Below are 20,769 nucleotides of genomic sequence, written 5' to 3' on the forward strand. Positions count from 1 at the left end.
CACCTCACACCACAGGAAAATCGTCCGAGATCATCTTTAGAACTATTTGAAAATGGGATTTTGCTTAGGATTACCAGTAGAGGGGGATGGGGCCCAAAATGAGTCAATTTATCACGTATTGTGTAAGCGCTTAAAACAGACACAGGACGGGTTTTTTTTTATTTTTATGGAGTACCTTAAAGCTTGTCTGTTGTCTGACTGACTTTCCTTGTTTCCCTTGGCCCTGTGTGTTGAAATGATTGACAGCTTGTTAAATTATAGAACACCTCTGTGCATGGTTACGGGTCAGTGCTGTAAAAGTGTTGAAGCCCCTCTTGTACGTCTGTCTCTGTTGCTTTCTTTGCACCTCTGGACCGTGATGTTTTTTCCACATTTCTGTCCGAACCCCTCCCGCTCGGTAAGTATTTTAACATCACTGACGGCTATACAGCAGGAGGCGGAAGGAGGTGAAAGATGCAAAAGAAGCGGAGACAGAGAGGGAGAAATAGAGAAAGCAAAAGTGGTGAGACAAAAGTCAGAGCAATGGGAGAGTGTGCAGAAGAAAACCGCAGGACCCAGACTGCTGAAGAGGATTTTAAGTGGTTCAGCATTATGACCTTAAAAACACCTGTGAAGTATCATGTCTGACTCATCTAAGAAAGAATGCTTTTATGGAGACTGGAGAGCGGCTAAGTGTGCTTCATTTTTTGGACTTTCCATGCAGAGATTTATTGCTCAGTAATTTCAGTCAAATTGTTCTGTTTTCTTTGGTTACTGTGCTCGATCCAAAGCGATTGGAAATTATGTCAGACGAATTAACATTAATCAGTCAGACGAAGACTTTCTGTGATTTATTTGGACTTTTTGTGGTCAAATAATTTACATTTAATTTCCCTTTTTATGTCTAACTCCACTCCCAGTGGGACAAAAAAAAATGTTGGTCCTCATGATACCTTTTACAGGATGACAGTAATCAACACAAATCCACCGTATCTGTCGCAGGCTCGCTGTAGTCAAGCTGTTTTTGTGATTCAAAAGAAAGCATAATTAAGGTAGAAATCATGAGACGGAAAACAAAACCTTTGTTGTCCTCTTTTTGTCTCACTCACCCACCAGCCGTGTCTCTGATTGCAAACAGGTTCATGTTCAAATCACAATATTTCAACGATGTGTGAATGAAAACAAAGTGACTCGATTCTTACCCAATATTTTTCCCTTTACACAACACCATAGACTGTATATTAATATGGACAGAGCAACAGCTGCCTGGGAGTGAAGCTGAAATATTTAGCGCTCCCCCTGCTGGCTGGCGTCAGTAAAGGTCAAACACCCGGCTGAGACATGGGTCAAACTAGGGAGTTAGAATACACATAAAATGATTTTTTGTCAAACCTGCATTCTGTCATGATAGTTATTATCATGCTGATTGATGTGCAATGATTCATTTTTTAGAGTAGTTTTGTTTTAATTAGTTATTTAATGCAAAAAAAAGAGCTGATGTAACGTCATTGATTGACAGCTCTTTCGACAAATGATGACCGTCGCAGCGTTCTCAACTAGATTAGCAGGATTAGGCGAGGACAGGAGAGTGGAAACATGATAAAAAATAACAAAACATATTCCAAAAGCGTGATCACCTTCTCCAAAGGAACTCAAGAACATGTTCTGTTGTGGACTGTACCGACTAGAGGAATCCCTGAAATTGCATCCTTAAGTTAAACGTGTGCTTCATGTGTGTTAATGTCGATTCTAGGGTTCCAGCAGCCAGATCCCTTATAGCAGGGGGAAAATAGCAGAATTTTCATATGTTTTGGGAAGGAATCTTGAGACCCCCCTCAGTGTCTTGCGACCCCCACTTTGGGCACCACTGCCTTAGAGTATGTCATGGCTCAAAATGACGTCACCAGTTCAATATGTCTGCTCTCGTCATGAGGTTATTTTGGCTTTACTTCAGTCAGTGAAAGGAGACATAGAGGTGCTGTCCATATTTATACACAGTCAAGTGACACATTCGGTTTGCTTTTTGTAAACACTTTTTCTTTCAGTGCAAAGAACTGCAAATACTTCTCAAATCCAATCTTCTGCACACATTAAAATCATGTAATAAAATAATATGTATCAGTGCGTGCACTTCACAAATGCATGTGTTATGAGTGGAAATCTAACCCTATCATTAAAACACAGATCTGTGTAAGTGTTGCAGTCATTTATGCGCATGTTTTAACGTGTGTGTGTGTGTGTGTGTGTGTGTGTGTGTGTGTGTGTGTGTGTGTGTGTGTGTGTGTGTGTGTGTCAGAGCTGGTTGAGTGTACAGTGTAGGAGTACTGATGACACTCCATAATCATTAAAGCATGAAGAGGCTCTGAGCTGATTGGGGCCTCGCTAATCCTTTTTAATTGACTCTCCAGCTCTCCAGTGTTATTAAAACCGCCCAATAACAAAATCAGCTTTGCTTTATTAGCCGGGTCAGCTGAACTATGCCAGACCCCCATGTTTGGCACTGTTGCATTTCGTTAAAAGGATGTAAAGTGTAAAGTATGAGCTTGGTAAAAAATAAACAACCAGATAGACATGTATTAAAGGAAATAAAATGACTGGTTCCTCTGCTAGAAAATACTCTATTTAGAAAGTGACATCCCCTCTGAGTTACATTCAGATTGTACATCAGGTGGTTTACTTTGAGCAGCTACACCTGAAGAGAGCATGGTGTAAGTCACAGGTAGCCCAAGACCAGGAACCTTCAGAAATCAGAAGTTACTATCACCTTAAGTCTAATTCCGACAGACCTCGCTGCAATCAAGCGTCAGGCTGGAGAGAATAGATCGAGCAGGACAGGAAGTCAAGTAAGGAAACGGTCAATTTCCAAAATGAAACACAATTTACGGACTCATACAATACAATAGTATTTTTCTTCACTTTATCAACATTATATCAAAACAGGCAGCGAATGAACAACAACATGATGTTTGTGTTTATCATGGCTGCGCTCACACTCCAGAAAGTGACCCGGCGGGGCAGGGCGCTGTCATCCAATAGAGCAAAACCCTGGCGCTGACAGAACGCAGTGTGCACGGACTATGTGGAAACTGTCAGCTACACATATATAGGACAAACAGGAAAGTTGTAAGTTGTGCTTCTTTGTCCAGTGGGGGCGCGCAAAAATGGACAAAAACACAAAGTTACTGTTGCAGGCGCTGTGGAGTTGCACTATTTGGTTAGTGACGTGGAAGAAACATTGTGCATATAACTATGTCTAGCCATCCCTCGACTTTGCCTGTGTGCACATTTTTCTTACCTCCAGTCTCTATGACCTGATAGGCTTTCAACTCTATGAATCTAAATGCTTCAGGCATAAAAAAACAAATTTTTCAACAGAATACTCCAACCTGCTGGTAAATTCCACCTCTTAAAAAAACCTCACAGCCTGCACATAGCCGTGCATCAAAGTGCTGCAGGTACTTTACATTTTGCACCAACAAAAAGACAGCAGACGCTTTCATAATCAGCATATTCTCTTCTTTATGGCTCCCCGAAGAACCGAAGGAGCATCTTACCTCTAAGTGCTGTACATCGGCCTCTGCAAGGTCACACATAAGTAGCCCACAGCCATCCTTCCTTTGAAAGACTTATGCCTCTGAAATCAGCAAAGCATCAATAGTGCCGCGAGCTTCTTGGCAGAGTGTTTGATAAGCTAATGATTCAATACGATTGCAGAGTGTAAGCAGTATTGCGGTTAATATGGCTCAGCATAAATGGAGTCACATTTGATATCAAACACATTTTGCGTAGTAGTAAATGGAGGACTGAGTGGTAGCAATAATGGACTTGACAATCAGATAGGAGTAAATCATATTTCATTTCAAAGATATTCTCGGCTATAGACGTCGCGGTCATCATCTGATAATGCCTCGTTACTATCACACTCGCAGTTATGAGAGATATTAATTGTTCCGACAATGACCTCCTTTAGTAACTTGCTGCAGACTACTTAACTCAATAGTGATGTAAGTTAAAAGCAATTAATTGGTAGCAATTATTCAAAGCCCTGGCTTATTAAACTTTTTCAATCTGGGTCCCAAATGAGGAATTTACTTCCCCATTTGCTCCCGCAGTTAAGCCTTTCAAATTATATCACAGCAGTAAGACTGAGAACTATTTTTAGCTGCTTAATTGTTTGACAAAGAGGTTTCTAATAAGTTGATTGTATTATTATTATTACTATAAGACGTATGGGAATACACTGAACCCTTTGGATGTTAAAGTTTTGTGTGTACAGTTTCTTTGAGATCCTAAAAGACTTACAAGGTCCGACAATTCCTCAAACTTGACAGACTAGCGCGGAACAGAGTTTTTCTTATTTGACACTCTCACAACCTGTGTCAAACCAGCGTGTTCATTCATCCATGACTATTCTGTCAGGACAGCCGAGGGCGGCACGCGGCTAGCTGCCTGACAATGCAGTCTGCACACTACACTGTCATGTCATCGCCGATCCACACAGCTCTGTCCAGGAACTGTGTCAGAAAAGACAGGGTGCGGGGGGGGGGGGGGATGGGGGGAGACTGAGAGACAGCGATGGTGACAGAAAGAGACAAAGTGCAAAATGACCAAAGGAGAGACACACAAGAAAGCTCAGAGAAGTACCAAGAAAATAGTGGATTTGGGAAACAGTGCAAGATTTAGTGAAAGAAACAAAAAATCTGTATAAATGGTTCATTCATTTTAAAAACAAAGTGAAGGATTGGCATTTTAACTTTAACTCAATTAAAGGAATATAATGCAACATTTTAATCTGTAATAACAGAGAGTGAAGTCAAACTCCCTCTGGGTTTGTTAGCTCTGTGTTCACACTGATAAGACATTTTGACATTGACATTTCGGTTTGTGTATGAGGGTTAAACATGTTTCATGCATGCTTTTTTCCCCCACTTGAATCAGTCCCCATCCAATCGTTAGCCCTGCCCCGCCCTCTAAAAGACGCAGTATGTAGAGGCACAGTGGCAGAGTTTTGTTGCAAGAACGCAATTCAAGGAGAACCAACAAACTTTCCAAATGGAAGAAAATACTTTCCTCAAAGAAATAATAACTGAATAAACTCTGAATGGAGATCTGTTCTCCTGTTCTTCAAATGGCTGGTCTCAGTCAGAATCCTCAGGGAGGGGGAGGAGGAGAAACTGTGCCCTGAGGGACAGTGGACATATGGCCAATGAAAAGCTTTGTTTTGGTCTGGTGCTACAGTGCAACATCGACTGCACATCTACTCTAAAAGCTGCATATTATACGTTTAAACTCTTGGCCCTGCCAGGAAGACATTAAATGCAAAGGAAGACTGTTGTGTTGTGTTTGCAAAAGCATCTGAGTAGATAATGAAAGGGGGGGAGAGAGAGAAGGTTCTCCTAATTTTGGGGAATGAAGAGGGGGATCCACACAAAAGCGTTCATTATCTCCAACCCTCAGACTTCTGAGTCACACACACACCCACTCATCACTTTACATACCATACACACAAAAGAACAAAGTCCACGTTTGAAAAAAGACTCAAAACCTCAGACCTCAGACCACAGAGAACTGAAACTATATGATCACCAGCCTGCAGACTTCCTGTCCTCGCTGAGGGGGAGAAGGTTGAGTCGTCAGCAAAGAAACAAAACACAGGGTGACTTTATGTAATGAGAAGCTTCTTTCTTTGGATTGTGATTGATAGTTGCTTTAAATGGCCTCGACCACGGGTGGATGGACTGTTCGTGATTGCAGTCATAACTCTGAAATAGCAGAACTCTGACACTTGTCAGGAAGCCAAGATAAGCATGTGAGATAAGTGTTTTTTTACAGTAATTATCTGCACACTAAGCAAGCACCAGAATCAGCAGTAGATAAAGAAAAGAACTGCAAAATGAAACTTTTTTTTTTCTAAAGAATATTCTGCAGACAATAAATATTTCAGGGTCTAAGTCTAGACTGAACCAGTGATTGGAACTGAAGTGCTTAAACCTACCACACTTTTTTTTTACTTAATAAAGAGGGAAAGAGAGAGTAGTGGATATAATAAATCAGTGAGGAAGTCTGGTAACTCAGGCAGCGCTTCTGCGATGGAAAATACGCATTTCCAATTCAGTTCTGCACAGTCTGCTGGCTCTGGAGTGGGATCTGACTAATGCCTGAATTTACTGACACAGCTTATTACAGGATGAAAAGCCTCTCAAGGCTGCTGAAATACAAAGTGCTTTTAAAAGACTGCACTGACGTACAGTACAAGGAGTGAAGGCGATAAAGTACATTGTGCATTTCTGTGCATATCCGTTCGTGTGTTGGAGCACACGCATCATTAGATAATGATCATAATCCGTCTCTATATACTGTACATCACCACCAGCTAACCACAATACCTCCATTACCACAACAACACCAAAGGCTCCGTCTCATCTGCCTCCATTTGTAAATTACTCCTCAGTGATAAACCATCAGAACAGCGTTTTAATAATCTTAACACCGTTTTGATAATTCACCCCGGCAGTCGGAATAGAAAAAAGATTGCTGACTAATCTGTGGATTACCTTGATGATTTCTGACAGAGGTTGAGGATCAAGGTAAAATGTGATGGGAGATGAGCCGTGGGGCTTACTATGCTCGCTCAAAGAGGATTAAGGTGAGGATCTATCGGGGAAGCAGCATTACATAAATTGTTTTTTTGTGCACAGGACCACACACACACACACACACACACACACATAGGTGAACCAACATGTGTGTGTTTCTCTCTGGAGAAGAGATGGACAGGATGACAATGATTTCAATTCCACTGGTGCTGTGGTCACACATATTGTGAAGCACTGCTTTATTTGATATTAAAGTTCTATCTATAGACTCTTCTTACTCTCTTCAGGTTTATTCAATTCTGTTTATTCAGACATACACGTCCAAAAATTCACATTTGTGACGTCTGCTAGATATTTATATCCTGGAAATAGACCTATTTAAGCTTAAAATCCTTTGACAAAGCTTTAGATGGAAGGTTGAATATGCATTTTGGGTGTATTCAGAACATGTAAGTGGTTTATTTTGTGGTGTTCAAAAAATCCAGAAGAAAAATTTAACTCATGCTCTTGCGGCGGTTTAAAAGCGAAAGGACTTCCACATATCTGCTTCTATCTCTGGCCACAGAAAGCGAGTAAGTCTTATTATTTAGACAGTTTAATTCGCTCTGTCACCTTCGCTGTCCACTCAGAACACTCCACCAGCACTGACGTTATAACCTCCAGGAAGATTCTGCTAGTAAATGTCATCACATGACACATTCACAATAATGACTTCAGGGACTGAAACCTACTGCGTACTGTGTACAGTAGAACTCCACGAGTGTGAGAGTGAGGTAGCCGTTGGGGGTTTGGCCACACCAAACCGCTGATGCCTTCTGACAGAAAAGTCTGCTGTGATTTACATCACGACGAGTCATTCATGCACACAGAGACACACCCATACAAACACAAGAACACCCAAACACATTGGGTAATTGCACGAATGCATGTGTCCAGACTTATCCCACACTGGTAGAGACAGACAGTCATCCACAAAGCAGAACGTACAGACCCACCACGAGGGTGGTCAGAGGCTTAATGTGTGTTTTTAGAGGTTTGAAGACTTTGTATTGTACGATGTAACCAACTACATACAGCTAAGAACTGGCAGCAATAGGTCCAACAATGAATTATTACTTCAATATATGTAATATGTATGCCAAATGTTAAGATTTCTTGTTGAACATATATCAAGTCTACACACCGACTAGTTATGCTAAGGTTTAGAAACACAAATGCTTATTATGATAATGCTGTCTTTCAGGGGTATTTCAGGGTATTCTTGCCCTATCTCAAGTTTAAAATAGGCTGCACTTTTTTTATTCTAAAGTAAAACAACAGTTAACATTAGCATCCAGCCAGAAACATGTCAACACTTAGCTAGAAATAGAGTGCTAGCATATTTTACCAATACAAGATACAAGAGGGAAGGCCCCAAATTAGCATAATATGTTAAGTATGCTAGGATATAGCGAATGCTAACTTTAGCCATTGTCTTATGGTAAGCTAATGGTTATCAGACTTACTTTGTTAATGTATCAAGACATAAAATGAAGGGTGTAAATGAAAGCTAAAGCTATGTTAGCTTGTTGAGAGCTGTATGCTAGCATTTGCTGCTGTCTAATTGGAGCTAAAGGGTTATCTTGTTTTACCTTCCCTGATATTACCTGATTTTTGAGAACTCGTGTAAAGTCACATTTCAAGTAGCCTTCTTGAAAGCTTCCAGTTGTTGTTGTCTAGTTAAAGTTTATGGGTCATCAAACACGTTTGAATTTTGAACGTTGCTCAAAAAAGTTTAAATACTTAGAAACAGTTCAGCTCAGAAGTACGATGCTAACATTTGCTGTTGTCTAAATGTAGCTAAAAGAGTTATCAACTAGTTTTCTAAATTTTAATGTTACAAGAAACAAAAAAAAACATGAATTAAAAGAAAGTCATCAAGATTTTTTCTGTTGGATTACAGATAATAATAGCTATCAAAACAGGTTTTATTTTCCTTAAATCACAAGATACAAAAGATAAAGTGTAAACTCCTCATGGTCGGTAGAAATTAGTTGAATAGCCTACTTACACTTGCTTTTGTCTTCATGTAGCCGATGGGTAAAACACTATTTATTATGTTGCAAGATACAGAAGGGAAAGTTATCTTAGCTAGGAACAAGATGCATGCTAACATTAGCTGTTGTCTTTTGAAGCTAAGGGGCTAATTTAACATGTTTTTTTCTCATGCTGATCAACTGGGAAGTGGTGACATGTTACAATGTCATACTCTACCTTTAATCAGATAATTCATGAGTACACCATGTAGCAGCACTTCAGCCTGCACCCTAAAGATGATGTCAGAGCCAAATAGGAGGCTTAAGGTGAATAAAACATGTTTTTGTCTCAACGTATGGCTGTGTCCACATGTAAGACTACACTCAGACAAAGAATGGATATATTTATTAAAAGACATTATCCAGAAAATAACTCGCCCTTATTTGGGGCTGTGGATGGAGAGGTTAAGAATGTGACAGGAACTTGACCCGGCTCCAGACACATATCCAGTTACTGTCTAAAGCTGTGTGTGTTTGAGTGTGTGCCTGAGCGTTTGTGTGTGTTAGGGCTAGACACGTGGAGGGCCTGTCACCACACACTGATGTGTTTATTTCACTGCAGCTGGGCTAATCACTCACACTCAAGAGACAGACGCAGACAGGCACATAGACAAATATTCACATAGACACTCACATACACAACGCACACACACAAATCCATAACCCCACCTGCTCTGCGCTGTCTGCTGGCTTCGCCTGGCCTGCGGGGTCACTCCTACTCTTAATAAAATGTGTTCTTGCTGTCAGACTTTGCTGACCTCCATGTCCTAATGAAGCCTTGCAACACTTCCAGAGAAAAACATACTGCAGCCCAGTTGAAAATTTCAGTACGTTGCTTGTTTTCAGCTTAAGACATTTTGATGCGCAACACCTCAGGCGATGAAAGAATTTTCAGAAATATAAGAAGTTTTACAAAAACCACAAACCAAACTAGGAAGAAATCAAATCAGATGGGAAGGACTTTTCATGGAAAGTGAACATTGCTCTGTACTTGTTGCACGTTCTCTCAATTCACCATCTGTGTCCATAAAGCCTCTGTGTGTTGAACTGTTGAACCCTCCCCGCTGAATCCAATAGCTTTCCGTTAGCTTTTGAAAGGCTTTCTATCGCAGTCTAAAGAGATTTAGATGTTTCTCAAGGATTTCACAATGCTTCAAATTGTGTCTCTCAGGAGCTTTTGGACTGAAAGAGAGAGAGAAAAAAAGAAAAACAAGAAGACGAGACTGACTGATGACACGAGCTGTCCTGTCAGAGCAAAGTGAAGAGGAAATAATGGTGCATTGGCTTGGCGTGTGGACGTTTTCTTTGAGATCTTGGATTGGTTTGACCCTGACCTCTCAAGGCTAACAGTTGTGCAGCAGTTAAAATGTTCCCGGGCTAATCTTTCCTTAAGTGCAACTCCTGTCATGCTTTCGGTATATGTGCGTCTGTGAGTGTGGATGCTGTCGCGAATACGAATGTAAACTGTGTCTGTGTGTGTGTTTGCATGTGTGTTAATGGAGTCAAGGATTTTTTTCGGTTTCGGCATGTTGACAGCCACGTGATGCCAGCTGGGCATTACGATATGCGTGTCACATAACAGGGCAACAACCCTATCACTTTGACAACTTTACAACAGTCGTCAACCGCTCAACTCGGCAACCGCAACGACTAATATTAGAACATTTCAAGAGAGGTCACAGGACACCAACAACTGTCAATCAAAAGACAACAACAACAATACGATTGTTGTGTATGTGGAGGACTTATGGAGAGGGGGGGGGTGCAGGAAATAAAGAATGTGAATGTCAAAGAGAAGAAGTGTGATAAGAAGTGAGAGAAATAGAAAGTCATAGAAGGTAGAAAAAAAAACGAAAGGCAGGGCTACAACCTGAGGTCATCAGCAGGTTTTAAACCTAAATCCTTCTAATCAGCTTCAGCAGACAGGGGAGACGGACCAATCCATTTGCCCTGAGATCCCATTATGACGGGAGAAAGGAATGGAAAAAAGTAGCAAATTGAACACAGTGGGGAAAATAGCTTTCAGTGTAAGTGTGTCTGATTGTGTGTCTGATTGTGTGTGTGTGTGTGTGTGTGTAAACATGTCTTTGTGTTTAAAGGTGATGTGTTAAAACTGCCTGTAAAAGCAGACAGGCAGCAGTCATAATGAGCCATTAGTGTGGAGATTTGTCCTGAAGATGGAGGAACACAGGTTGTAACTGTGACAACAATTAAAATAAGCCGCCATGTTTTTTGTGTCAAAATCAGTTAAATTCAAAGCTGCTGTACGGGACTTTTGGCGCCCCCTGTGGACAAAGTGGAACCTAAATATTTGCTGATTTTGCACCTGCTCATGTAAAAGTAGTGATATTTGCACAAATAAATAAAAGTTATTTGAATTGAATTCTGCCAGATTATTTGCTTGATGTCTCTCTTAAAGCTCCTGTGAGAAGTTTTTAAATGATGGTGAAGCAGAACAAGATAAATACCGAAGCATTTTTATGATTGTCCAGTTATTTCTAATGCCTGAAATGACTGCAGCAGGGTGTCAGGTGTCAGAACAGGCGTTAAAAAGCACACTGCCAAAAACAGCAAGAGTTTACCATGACAAAAAGTAACGACCGTTAAACTTAGGTCCTTCTTAAGAAAGGAGGATGACATTTTTTGATAAAAAAGAATAGGCTACTTCTGGGGGTGCCGTTAGCATGGAGGTTAGTGCTCAGGCCCAATGTACAGAGGCTGGGGTCCTCTAGAGCGGACGGCTCAGGTTCGAATCCGACTTGTGGCTCCTTTTTCCGCATGTCGTTCCCCGCACTCTCTCTGTCCGGTTTCTGACTCTATCTGTCCTGTCTTTAAAATAAAGGCATAACAAGCCCACAAATAAACCCTTAAAAAAAGAATACTACTTACATGCACAAAACAATATCAGCAATGCATTAAGTGGTGTGTCCACAGGGGGCGCCAAAATCCACACAAACACAAAGTTCCTCACAGGAGCTTTAAGAAAGACAGATTTCTACAAGTGAAAGGCCGGGAAAATATGTCTTTTCAATCACAACCACTTCTCCTTCTCTCCCATTCTTCTTTTCTTCTTTGTATGCCGGTCCATCTAAGCGCCTCCCTCACCCCTCTCTCTCTCAGTATCTCCCCCTCCCTCCCTCCCTCTCTCTCTCACCCCCTCAGGGGAGCTGTGTACTTAGGTGCAATTGAAAACGACTAACAAAACCTGAGGAGTGAAACCTGATTCAGAGGCTCCTTATCCGGTAGCGCAGCCCCTCTCTCTCCAAGTGCTGTGTGCTGATCTTCCCCGGTGACTGACTAAATGAAATTATGTCTTTTTATCCATTCAGGTGGGAGCGCAGCCAGATTAAATGGGGACCGTATAAAGAACAATCTGGATTGTGAATGACGTGCTCCTCTGTAGTTAAGGGCCCTGGGGGAGGCGAGGTGACGCGTGTGGCTCTCCCCGAGTGGATGTTTACTCTGCAACACGTTTGATGAGTGGATAAAAATGAGGATGTGCTGACAATATACTGCATGCATACAATATTATCTTACAATGAGAGGGGAAGTGTTGAGTGTGCATGTGTTTACCGCACCTGTATTTACGAGTGTATTTAAAATCCTCAGCTGTTCAGACGACGGCATGGCTGCGAACCTTTGACCGCACAAAGTCGACTCCACTTATCAAAGGCAGTAAGTGACTCACTTAAAACAGCCTAAAGAATAATGTGATTTTACCATATTGCCCATAATAAAGCCTTCACCTTCCTTTAATGCAATTATATTCACCTCAGCTCAGTTTTCAGCACTCCCATGCTAATGAGTAGGAACATGCACTCTTTTTTTTTTAAACCTTTTGAAGGAAAGCAGACAATCCACTTTCATTAAATACCCTCATTAATTCCCGCAGAGCTCAGGTACAGTAAGAGAGTGAGCAATCAACCTGTAAAAATGTACACAGCGATATATAGGCTAAGCCTCTCGCACTGGCTGAGATTTCTTCATGTAACTTGTGCATGCAGCTCAAATTGGCTCTCTGGGGACGTTTAAGTCTAAGTTTAAACTTTGGAATCTTTGCAACTATAAGTTACCTCGTTGAAGAGTTTTCAAGCAACTGTCGCTCACAACGGGATTCAGGCTGTTTTTTTGATTTCCCCCCTGTGACAGTTCAGGAAGCTTGATGGTGTGCAATGTGGTGGGGGGGGGGGGGGGAGGAGGAAAAGTTTTCTAGTTCTGAGAACACTTTGGAGACATGTTTCAAAACCCTCGAAAGGTGAATTCATTTAATGCCAACCTTTGATTTAGTTATTCTTAAAAACATTGACTTTGCCCAATTTATTATTTTTTTCTCAGTTTTGCAGTTTCTTAATGGAAACTAAGGCCGACCTTTAATATGAGCTACACAGTCCAATCAGTCTTAGCTTTAGACCTAACACTTGTAAAGATATCCAGCCAAAGAGGCTATTTGACAATATATTCAAGAATGGTCAGGATGCATTTTCATTCAGCACACCCTTTGACCGCTGACTACAGAGAGTGAAAGAGCAGAGCACCCATCAAAACACTCTGTTCTGCTGTCCGTCATTCACAGCTCTAGGCATTGGCAATATCAAAAAGTGTCACATCATGTTTCTTTGACAATTTCAACTTAATTCCACTGGATGACGAGTAATTTTTCCCTTTTTTTAATTCTCTCTCGTCTTCATTATGTTGTCGTATAATCTTAGGTCACTCTCTCGATCGTTCTTCTTAAATCACACCCTCCATGTTCTTCTTTTTTTTGTCGTTAACAATGAAACTGTGCCTACCTCAGCAGCCGGTATGCCCTCCGGAGGGCGACACTGCAGCAGCACCTCCTGCTCCAGGGACACTTCCTTTCCCAGAGGTTCCTGTTCGAAGGACTTCTTCAGGTCTGAGGAGAGAGACAAAGTGGGGTCTTATTATCATGCTGACTCAACAACCCAAAACCAACATTAAAACCATCTTTATTGTCATATCAACCAGGTCTCCATAACTCATTTACCTTTCAGAATGCCGACAACAGACTGATTTGTACACACAAAAAAGGAAAAACATACTTCCATCACTTTGCTGACTTCCGATTCATTACCAAATCACATGCAAAATGATTCTGTTTGTCCTCCATGACTTTGCCCCTATAGTTATATTATAGAACTCTCATCCCCGTCTGGTAGACGCAGGTCCGTCAGTTCGCCTGATAAACGGCTTTTAACCATCCCACAATCACTGTGGGCCTCACAGAGATTGAGAAAAAGCCTCCACTTACATTTTAGAACAGCGGAATCTCTTGAATGCTTTAAAAAAATGCATGAATACACTTTTATTCCCTTGATACTTCATTTGTGTGTCTTTGTCTGTCTGTTTCTGTCTCTGTATTTGTGTGCGAGTTTGAGAATGTTTTTTTTAGGTCAGCCAAGGGGTTCCCTAACGTTGCCATGCAAAGGACCGCCATATAGCATTAGCTTGGGGCGCCGGTAGCCAAGTGGTTAGTGCGCGCCCCCCATGTATGGAGGCTATAGTGCTCCAAGGTTGGCCCAGATTTGAATCTGACCGGTTGAATCTATCCACTGTCCTGTCTCTAAATAAAGGCATAAATAAAAGCCCCCAAATGTGGGCGGCAGTAGCTCAGTCTGTAGGGACTTGGGTTGGGAATCGGAAGGTCGCCGGTTCAGGTCCCGGCACGGACCAAGTCCGGAAATTGGTCTGGTAGCTGGAGAGGTGCCAGGCCACTTCCTGAGCACTGCCGAGGTGCCCTTGAGCAAGGCACCTAACCCCCCCCCCCCACAAGCTCAGGAGCGCCTGCCGTGGGCAGCCCCCCCACTCTGAGACCTCTCCATTAGTGCATGTCCACAGGATCCTGTTTGTGCATGTGTGTGTATTTCAGTTCATGTTTGTGTAGCATGTTTACTAGACAGAGTGTAAAAACGAATTTCCCCTCGCGGGATCAATAAAGTATAAATTCTTCTTCTTCTTCTTCAAATCAACCTTCAAAATAAAGCATTAGCGTCTGGCCTTGACCATGAGGACTGCAATAGTGAATAGCAGTAATATACAGAGCATTTTACAATATTTGCAGGATTAAAACTTGAAGTATTCTAGATAAAACATGGATTTTATAATAAATCCTTTCAGTGGAAATGCTTGTTGCAATAACTGGTTTAATTAACCTGTTGTGCGTAACCCTTACATTTAAACCATTTGTACTGATTTTAAGTTATTTGTTCTATTAATTGGAAAAGACGTAACACTCAACAACACAAGTAATCATATCAGCGGTGTGTGGGAGGCCTTTTGCAAAAGCATCCTGTGAGTCAGCGGGGAGGAAGGCTGTTCAGGAGTCGGTGCCCCGTCCTTGTAAAACGGCCTCGTTTCGCCTCATTTCTGCAGCAACACTGACATGGTAATTATGGAGTTTGTGCAAAAAGTCAGCCATGCATATGTTGACTTCTCCCACTCTCTGTCACCTTAGAAATGTACACAAGGAAAAAAAAACACTTAGCCGCAAGGTTAGGAACAGGGCCTGCAGATACGCAATGTAGTGACAAGATTTTACACTCACACTAACAATGCTGCTCTTAAGTAGCTCCTTCAGCTGCTTCACAAACCAAACACAGGCTGCTTTGTTGAACACTTGGCCCCTCAATCAATATGCACAATATTTAAACCTTCCTCTCATTCCATATAGACCTGCCAGAGTTGGGTTGGGGGGGATTTTTCTTTGAGTACGCCAAAGACAATAAATGATTCACACTAATGGTCCACATGCTGTGATAAATGACAGCATTACAAAGCAGCATGGAATGCACTGCCATGTCTTTCACAGAGCGTCTGGGAGAGGGCTCAGCTGTTTTCATTGCAAAAGAGGAGTCAAAAAAAAAATAAAAAATGCTCACAGTAGCAGACAATTAGCCTGACATTTAAATAAGAACAACACAGGATGGATAGACAAAGAGAAGGAGGATAGAGAGAAGGCGGTTAAAAAAATACAAAACCTCTTGTGGGTGGACGGATGAATGGATGGAAAGAATGACGACGATTTTGGACAGCTGATCTTTATGCTCATTGTGTTTGTCTCTGAATCCGTGTTTGTCTTGCTGCCATTTGTCTTTACATGTTTGTTCACAATAGAAAGTATTTTATGAATTGGGAGTTCAAAAGGGACGGCCATTCTTGAGATGTTAAACAGACTCTTCTTGACTCTACTTACAGACATCTAAGTGTCTATATTGGCCTATGCATTGCTCTTCACCTCGTTTCTCTGTAGTTTGATTTATTCAACCATTTGGACCGAGTTAAAAAACATAATTCACTGCTTTTCTACTCCCCTGCCCAGTCTCTCTGCATCTACAGCTGCTATACATGTATCCACATATTGGCAGCTGAGCTGAACACATGTTAAAATAATCAGCCTGCCATAGAAAAGGCCATAAAACAAACTGTAACCTGAGAGTGGTTGCAGTGTTGCAGGACTTAGCAGGTGACTTTATTTATGGCGCTGATCAGATGGTGTGATGGATTTCTGAATGAGAACATATGGAGGGGATGAAGTGGGGAAATGTGAATTTATTTTTCATCCAATCTTCGGGGTGTTACTCCGAGGTTTATGATCCGATTTTTCTAAGTATCACGACTTTACAGATGCAATATGATCTCAATAACAAGTTCTGAAAAACTGCCATTTCCACCCGTTCAAGTCCTGTATAAACATTTGAGTACACATACACCAACAGCATTAAAAGTTTGCTGTAGTGATGAAACAAACATAAAAAGACTAAATATGGGGTATTCATTTCTGTGCTCAAACCATAGACTGTATAAAACATGGATGTAGTCTCAGATGGCGTTATGAGGCCCAAAGATGGTGGTCGCTATATTGGAAGTGCTCTCCACACCTAACTGTTGTCCAGTCCAGAAACAAAATCAGACCATTCACGCCCCTAATTATGCAAATTTCTGAATAACTCTTAGACTTCATTAAATGAAAACTGATGAGTTATTGAAAACACACACCAATCAGCCAATAAAGAAATGAGCTATTGATACTAAATGCATCTTTTGAACCAAGTTTTAAGCACATGCAATTCTAGTGTAAAAATCATAATTTTCTTATGGGCTCTAATGGGGATTTCTTGGCTTTTGCAGCCAGCCTCAAGTGGACACTGGAGGAACTGCAGTTTTTTAGCCCTCTCTCCTTGACATCATTCTTCAACTCCAGAGGTTGCCACTTGGTCAAAACGTATATATCTGCATTTGTGTACATTACTGCAAATATTACTTTGTGTACACATGTTCATGGATAAGTGCATTGGGCATGCATGTGGGTGTTCGTGTCACTGTGTGGGTGTGCAAGCCAGATTTCCATCTGGATGATTATGTGTCATGTATCAGATTTATGACAAATGTCGGCAAGTGAAGATGATGAATTACTTTGGCATCCTACATGTAGCTCAAGATATATGATCTGTGCACTTCACAGTGATATCCAGAGGTTTGTTGATCTGGCAGCAGTAACTGACACCATCTTTGAGATTTTATAAAAACTATGACAAACTTTTTCACTTTGAAGAGTATGAGTCACTTTGTAAGTTTGTAAAGGATACCTGCATCGATGGAAGACAAATCCCCGTCCTTAAATTTCTATAACCATACAGAAAACGTTCATAGAGAGACACAGTGTGTGCGTCTGTGTGTGTGTGTGTGTGTGATATCCTTGTGTCCTTATACTCCCCTGGTTCCCAGGTGTACTCTTAATCACCTTCTCAGTCAGCCGTTGTGCACTATTTGTAGACACACACAGACACACACACTTGATAGAACATTTTTTAATGCTGAACCAGCCGACTCGGAGTCTCTCTCCGGTTATTTCATCAGGACAGTCACCTCACAGTGGCTAACGGACATACAGGGAGGCAGAGTGAAAGGAGAGGAGAGGTGAAATGGGAGTGTAGGCTGTGTAGGGAAGGTGGGGGCGGCAGGTGGATGGTTGAAAGATGAGAGGCAGGGAGAAAGAGGAGGATGGAGGGAGATGTTGGCAGCACACAGCAGGAGCACCTCACTCTTTCTTAATCCCAAAACCACCTGCTTGGTCTTTACCCATCAAAGACTTTCTCATGTCCAGCCCACTCTTGGAAACAAACCATCCAACAGAAGCCTGTGCCAGCCTGAGTCCACCCTGTATCATCTCTATTTATCTGCCTTATCTCTCCTTAAACCATGCAGCAATCCATCACACTGCCTGGCCATCAATCTGACTTTGATTACATCTCTTTCATCAGGATACTAGCTTTACTCTTAATACAAGGAGAGGGATATGTGGTAAGCTAAAAAGTACATGGGGTTTAAAGTCAGCCCTTTTCAAAGTTATGCACACATGCTGAACTGAACAAATCATGCATTGTATTGTATTGTTAAGGAAATGTTAATGACTTAATAGCTTAATAAAATATTAGGTGGCTGAAGCCCAAAATTGTGGATAGGGATTGATCTCAAAACTTAATTGTCCAAATTTGCAAGTTCCACATATTACCTAAATTCACCCTATAATTACTGCAAAAGCATAAATCGATCCAAAAAAAATGCAAAAATAAAGGCATAAATGTGTAGACTGATCCGCAGAATAGTAATTTTTAATAATTATTAGTGGATGAAAAGTCATTGTATAGACGAGCTGAAACTATACACATCACAGTTACGACTGAAGCAAGCCTCGAAAGTGGTCGTCTGTTCTCCTCGTAATTTTGAAACTCTTCTGCCATGCAAGATATGGAAATGTGTAAAGCGATCCAGAAATGATCATGGCGAGGGTTTGTTTGGAGTTGAACAAGCAGGCTGCTTTCTCTAGGTACATCAATAGACCACGTTTTGAAATCTGTAAATTCTCCACAACCTCCTCCCACCTGAATGATGATGTTTAATTTCATGCAGCATAAATCTAATCATTACCACATTCTGTGTGTACAGCTATATTGGTTTAGAGAGTTATGCGAGGACAGAGAGTTTTTGCTGAGGCTGAACGATAACTTCATAATACAGTCAATCCCTGTGGGGGATGACAGCCTGAACAGAGCATGATGGTTCATTATGGGAGTAATCACCCAAAGCTTTAGCCCTAAATCCACCACATGGCTACCCACACAACACACAGCGGCACACGCACAGACAGGAAAAAAGACAAAGAGAGAACGATGAGGAAGAAAGATACTGTCACAGTGAGGGAGATGCACACAGGAGACGGAGACAAAACAAGCAGGAACGACACATAACGTGGAGGCACAACAACCATGAACGCATATGGTAAGATACTCACAGCGGGGCAGGAAAAACAGACTCGCACGGGGCACCACAAAAGTACAAAAAAACAAACTGCCGACAGGAGGAGAAACGAGGAGGTGATTGAAGGATGAGACGCACTCCTCTCATGCCTGCCAATTCCAGGAACAATTTCCTGCTCTTAATTAGTAAGGGAGATTGCGAAATGAGGAGTTGGTTTGGAGAGTTGATTTCCATAAAGATTGAGAATGAAATTAAAGCAGATTAAAGCACTCTGCTCAGGGGATGAACAGAAAACACACACACCAATGCACATACTTTCACACACAGTGCAAACTTTGTGGGCTCTGACACACTGAAATTCAGCAGTTTGGTAGCAAAAGCGTATGTGAGTTTGGGAAAACGTGTTTTGAGAGAAGAGGGAATGTGACATTGTGTTCATGACACCAGGGGACCGTGAATTTCAACGGAAGGTGTTTGTGTGTTTTCTGTGCATGCGTGCAAATACATCCCCCGGGAGGTATATGCACAGGAGAAGGGGGACAGCTGTGTCCTATCAATTCACTGACCCCCACTTCACTTCCAAACTGCAGATAACACCATGCACCTTCATAAATATAACAAAAGCAAAGATAAATTCACTGAACAAGCTAGAAAGAAAGTTGGGTGAAAAAAAGAACAGAGGGCAACCTTGTAAAGTATGAAAGGAGAAAATAAACCAATGTTATAAGACCTTTCCCTCCCTGTGTGTCTCAGTCCTCCCCCTCCCACTCTGTCTAAAACGTCTTCATCCACATGCTAAACTGAAACTATTATTATGTTTGTGGTTAGTTTGTTGCCTCAGGCACCTTCCACATAAGCAAATTTCAGAGCAATTATCCAAAATGGGTGCCTGCGCCTGAATGCTACCCGTGCCAAATCATAACGCTTTCCCCCTTGGTGGAGCCGCTCAAGTAATAAAGAGCAATGTGAGATGCTTGGGAAGAAAACAGCACAAGCACAGCGCTCTCTCAAAGGTCTCACAGAGGATCATTCTGAAGTCTAATTTGTTACATGATGACATGCAATGGAAACAATCAGACCTCTGAATGAGAATATAATGCAATGTTAGGGAAAAAAGTACACGAGGGAAAGATAATATTGAATAAAATGGAAGAACTGGGACATGTCAAGTGATTTGTAATTAAAACACATTTATTTAAAATGATAAAATCACAGTTGTAACAATGAAACGCTCCATCGATGGCAGCCAAGTCGGTTACAATAATCAGGTGAATTATTTTGCTTTATGGATGTCTTACCGGGAGAGCTTGAAATGCTTAGAGTCTGTCAGAAAGTGTTCTTGTATAATAGCGTGATGGGCAAACTAATTTGAAAACATCTAGGCCACAAGATGTGACGTTTTAGTTTTGCAGCAGTTTGCGTTCCCTTTCAGTGGGTATGGTGTTTCAATCTTTGGCCACTCATGTACGTCCTCAAATGGCAATAAGGCTTCAAAACAGGAAGAGCAAAAAAAAAAAAGGAAGACGAGAACGTAAACTGTGATTTTGGGTGTCACAGCCAGTTTTCGGTGCGGTTACATAGGGCGTCATTTTCACTGAGTGACTTCAGAGAGTCTCTTTCCACTCAGACCAGTTCTTTTCTTGAACTTCCCACCCTGTCATTTCAACACTCCACAGCCTGAGATCAGCCCAACACATCAGTCAAGGGTTTTCCTCCAAACTCTAATCTGCCAAACATATATGTAGCACGACGCTTCCCCTGGATTCTGCCTTTATGAATTAAATATGTTAAATAAATAAATTAGTATGTAATTTAAAAGAGTATCATGGTCAGTTACAGACATA

The 20,769-nt window shown here is 41.5% G+C and overlaps 1 protein-coding gene across 2 annotated transcripts in view; it reads right to left on the reverse strand.

Annotated features, from left to right (window-relative positions):
• The window catches only part of LOC132974677 (netrin receptor UNC5C-like), a 241,343-nt gene that overhangs the window by 79,109 nt on the left and 141,465 nt on the right, over window positions 1-20,769 (reverse strand). For both annotated transcript variants that reach the window (XM_061038900.1, XM_061038899.1), the window contains exon 4: window positions 13,441-13,544. In XM_061038900.1, the coding sequence (XP_060894883.1) occupies window positions 13,441-13,544 (104 nt within the window). The remainder of the gene's footprint in view (window positions 1-13,440; window positions 13,545-20,769) is intronic.

This window comes from Labrus mixtus, chromosome 5 (genome assembly GCF_963584025.1).
Source record: "Labrus mixtus chromosome 5, fLabMix1.1, whole genome shotgun sequence".
Taxonomy (NCBI): domain Eukaryota; kingdom Metazoa; phylum Chordata; class Actinopteri; order Labriformes; family Labridae; genus Labrus; species Labrus mixtus.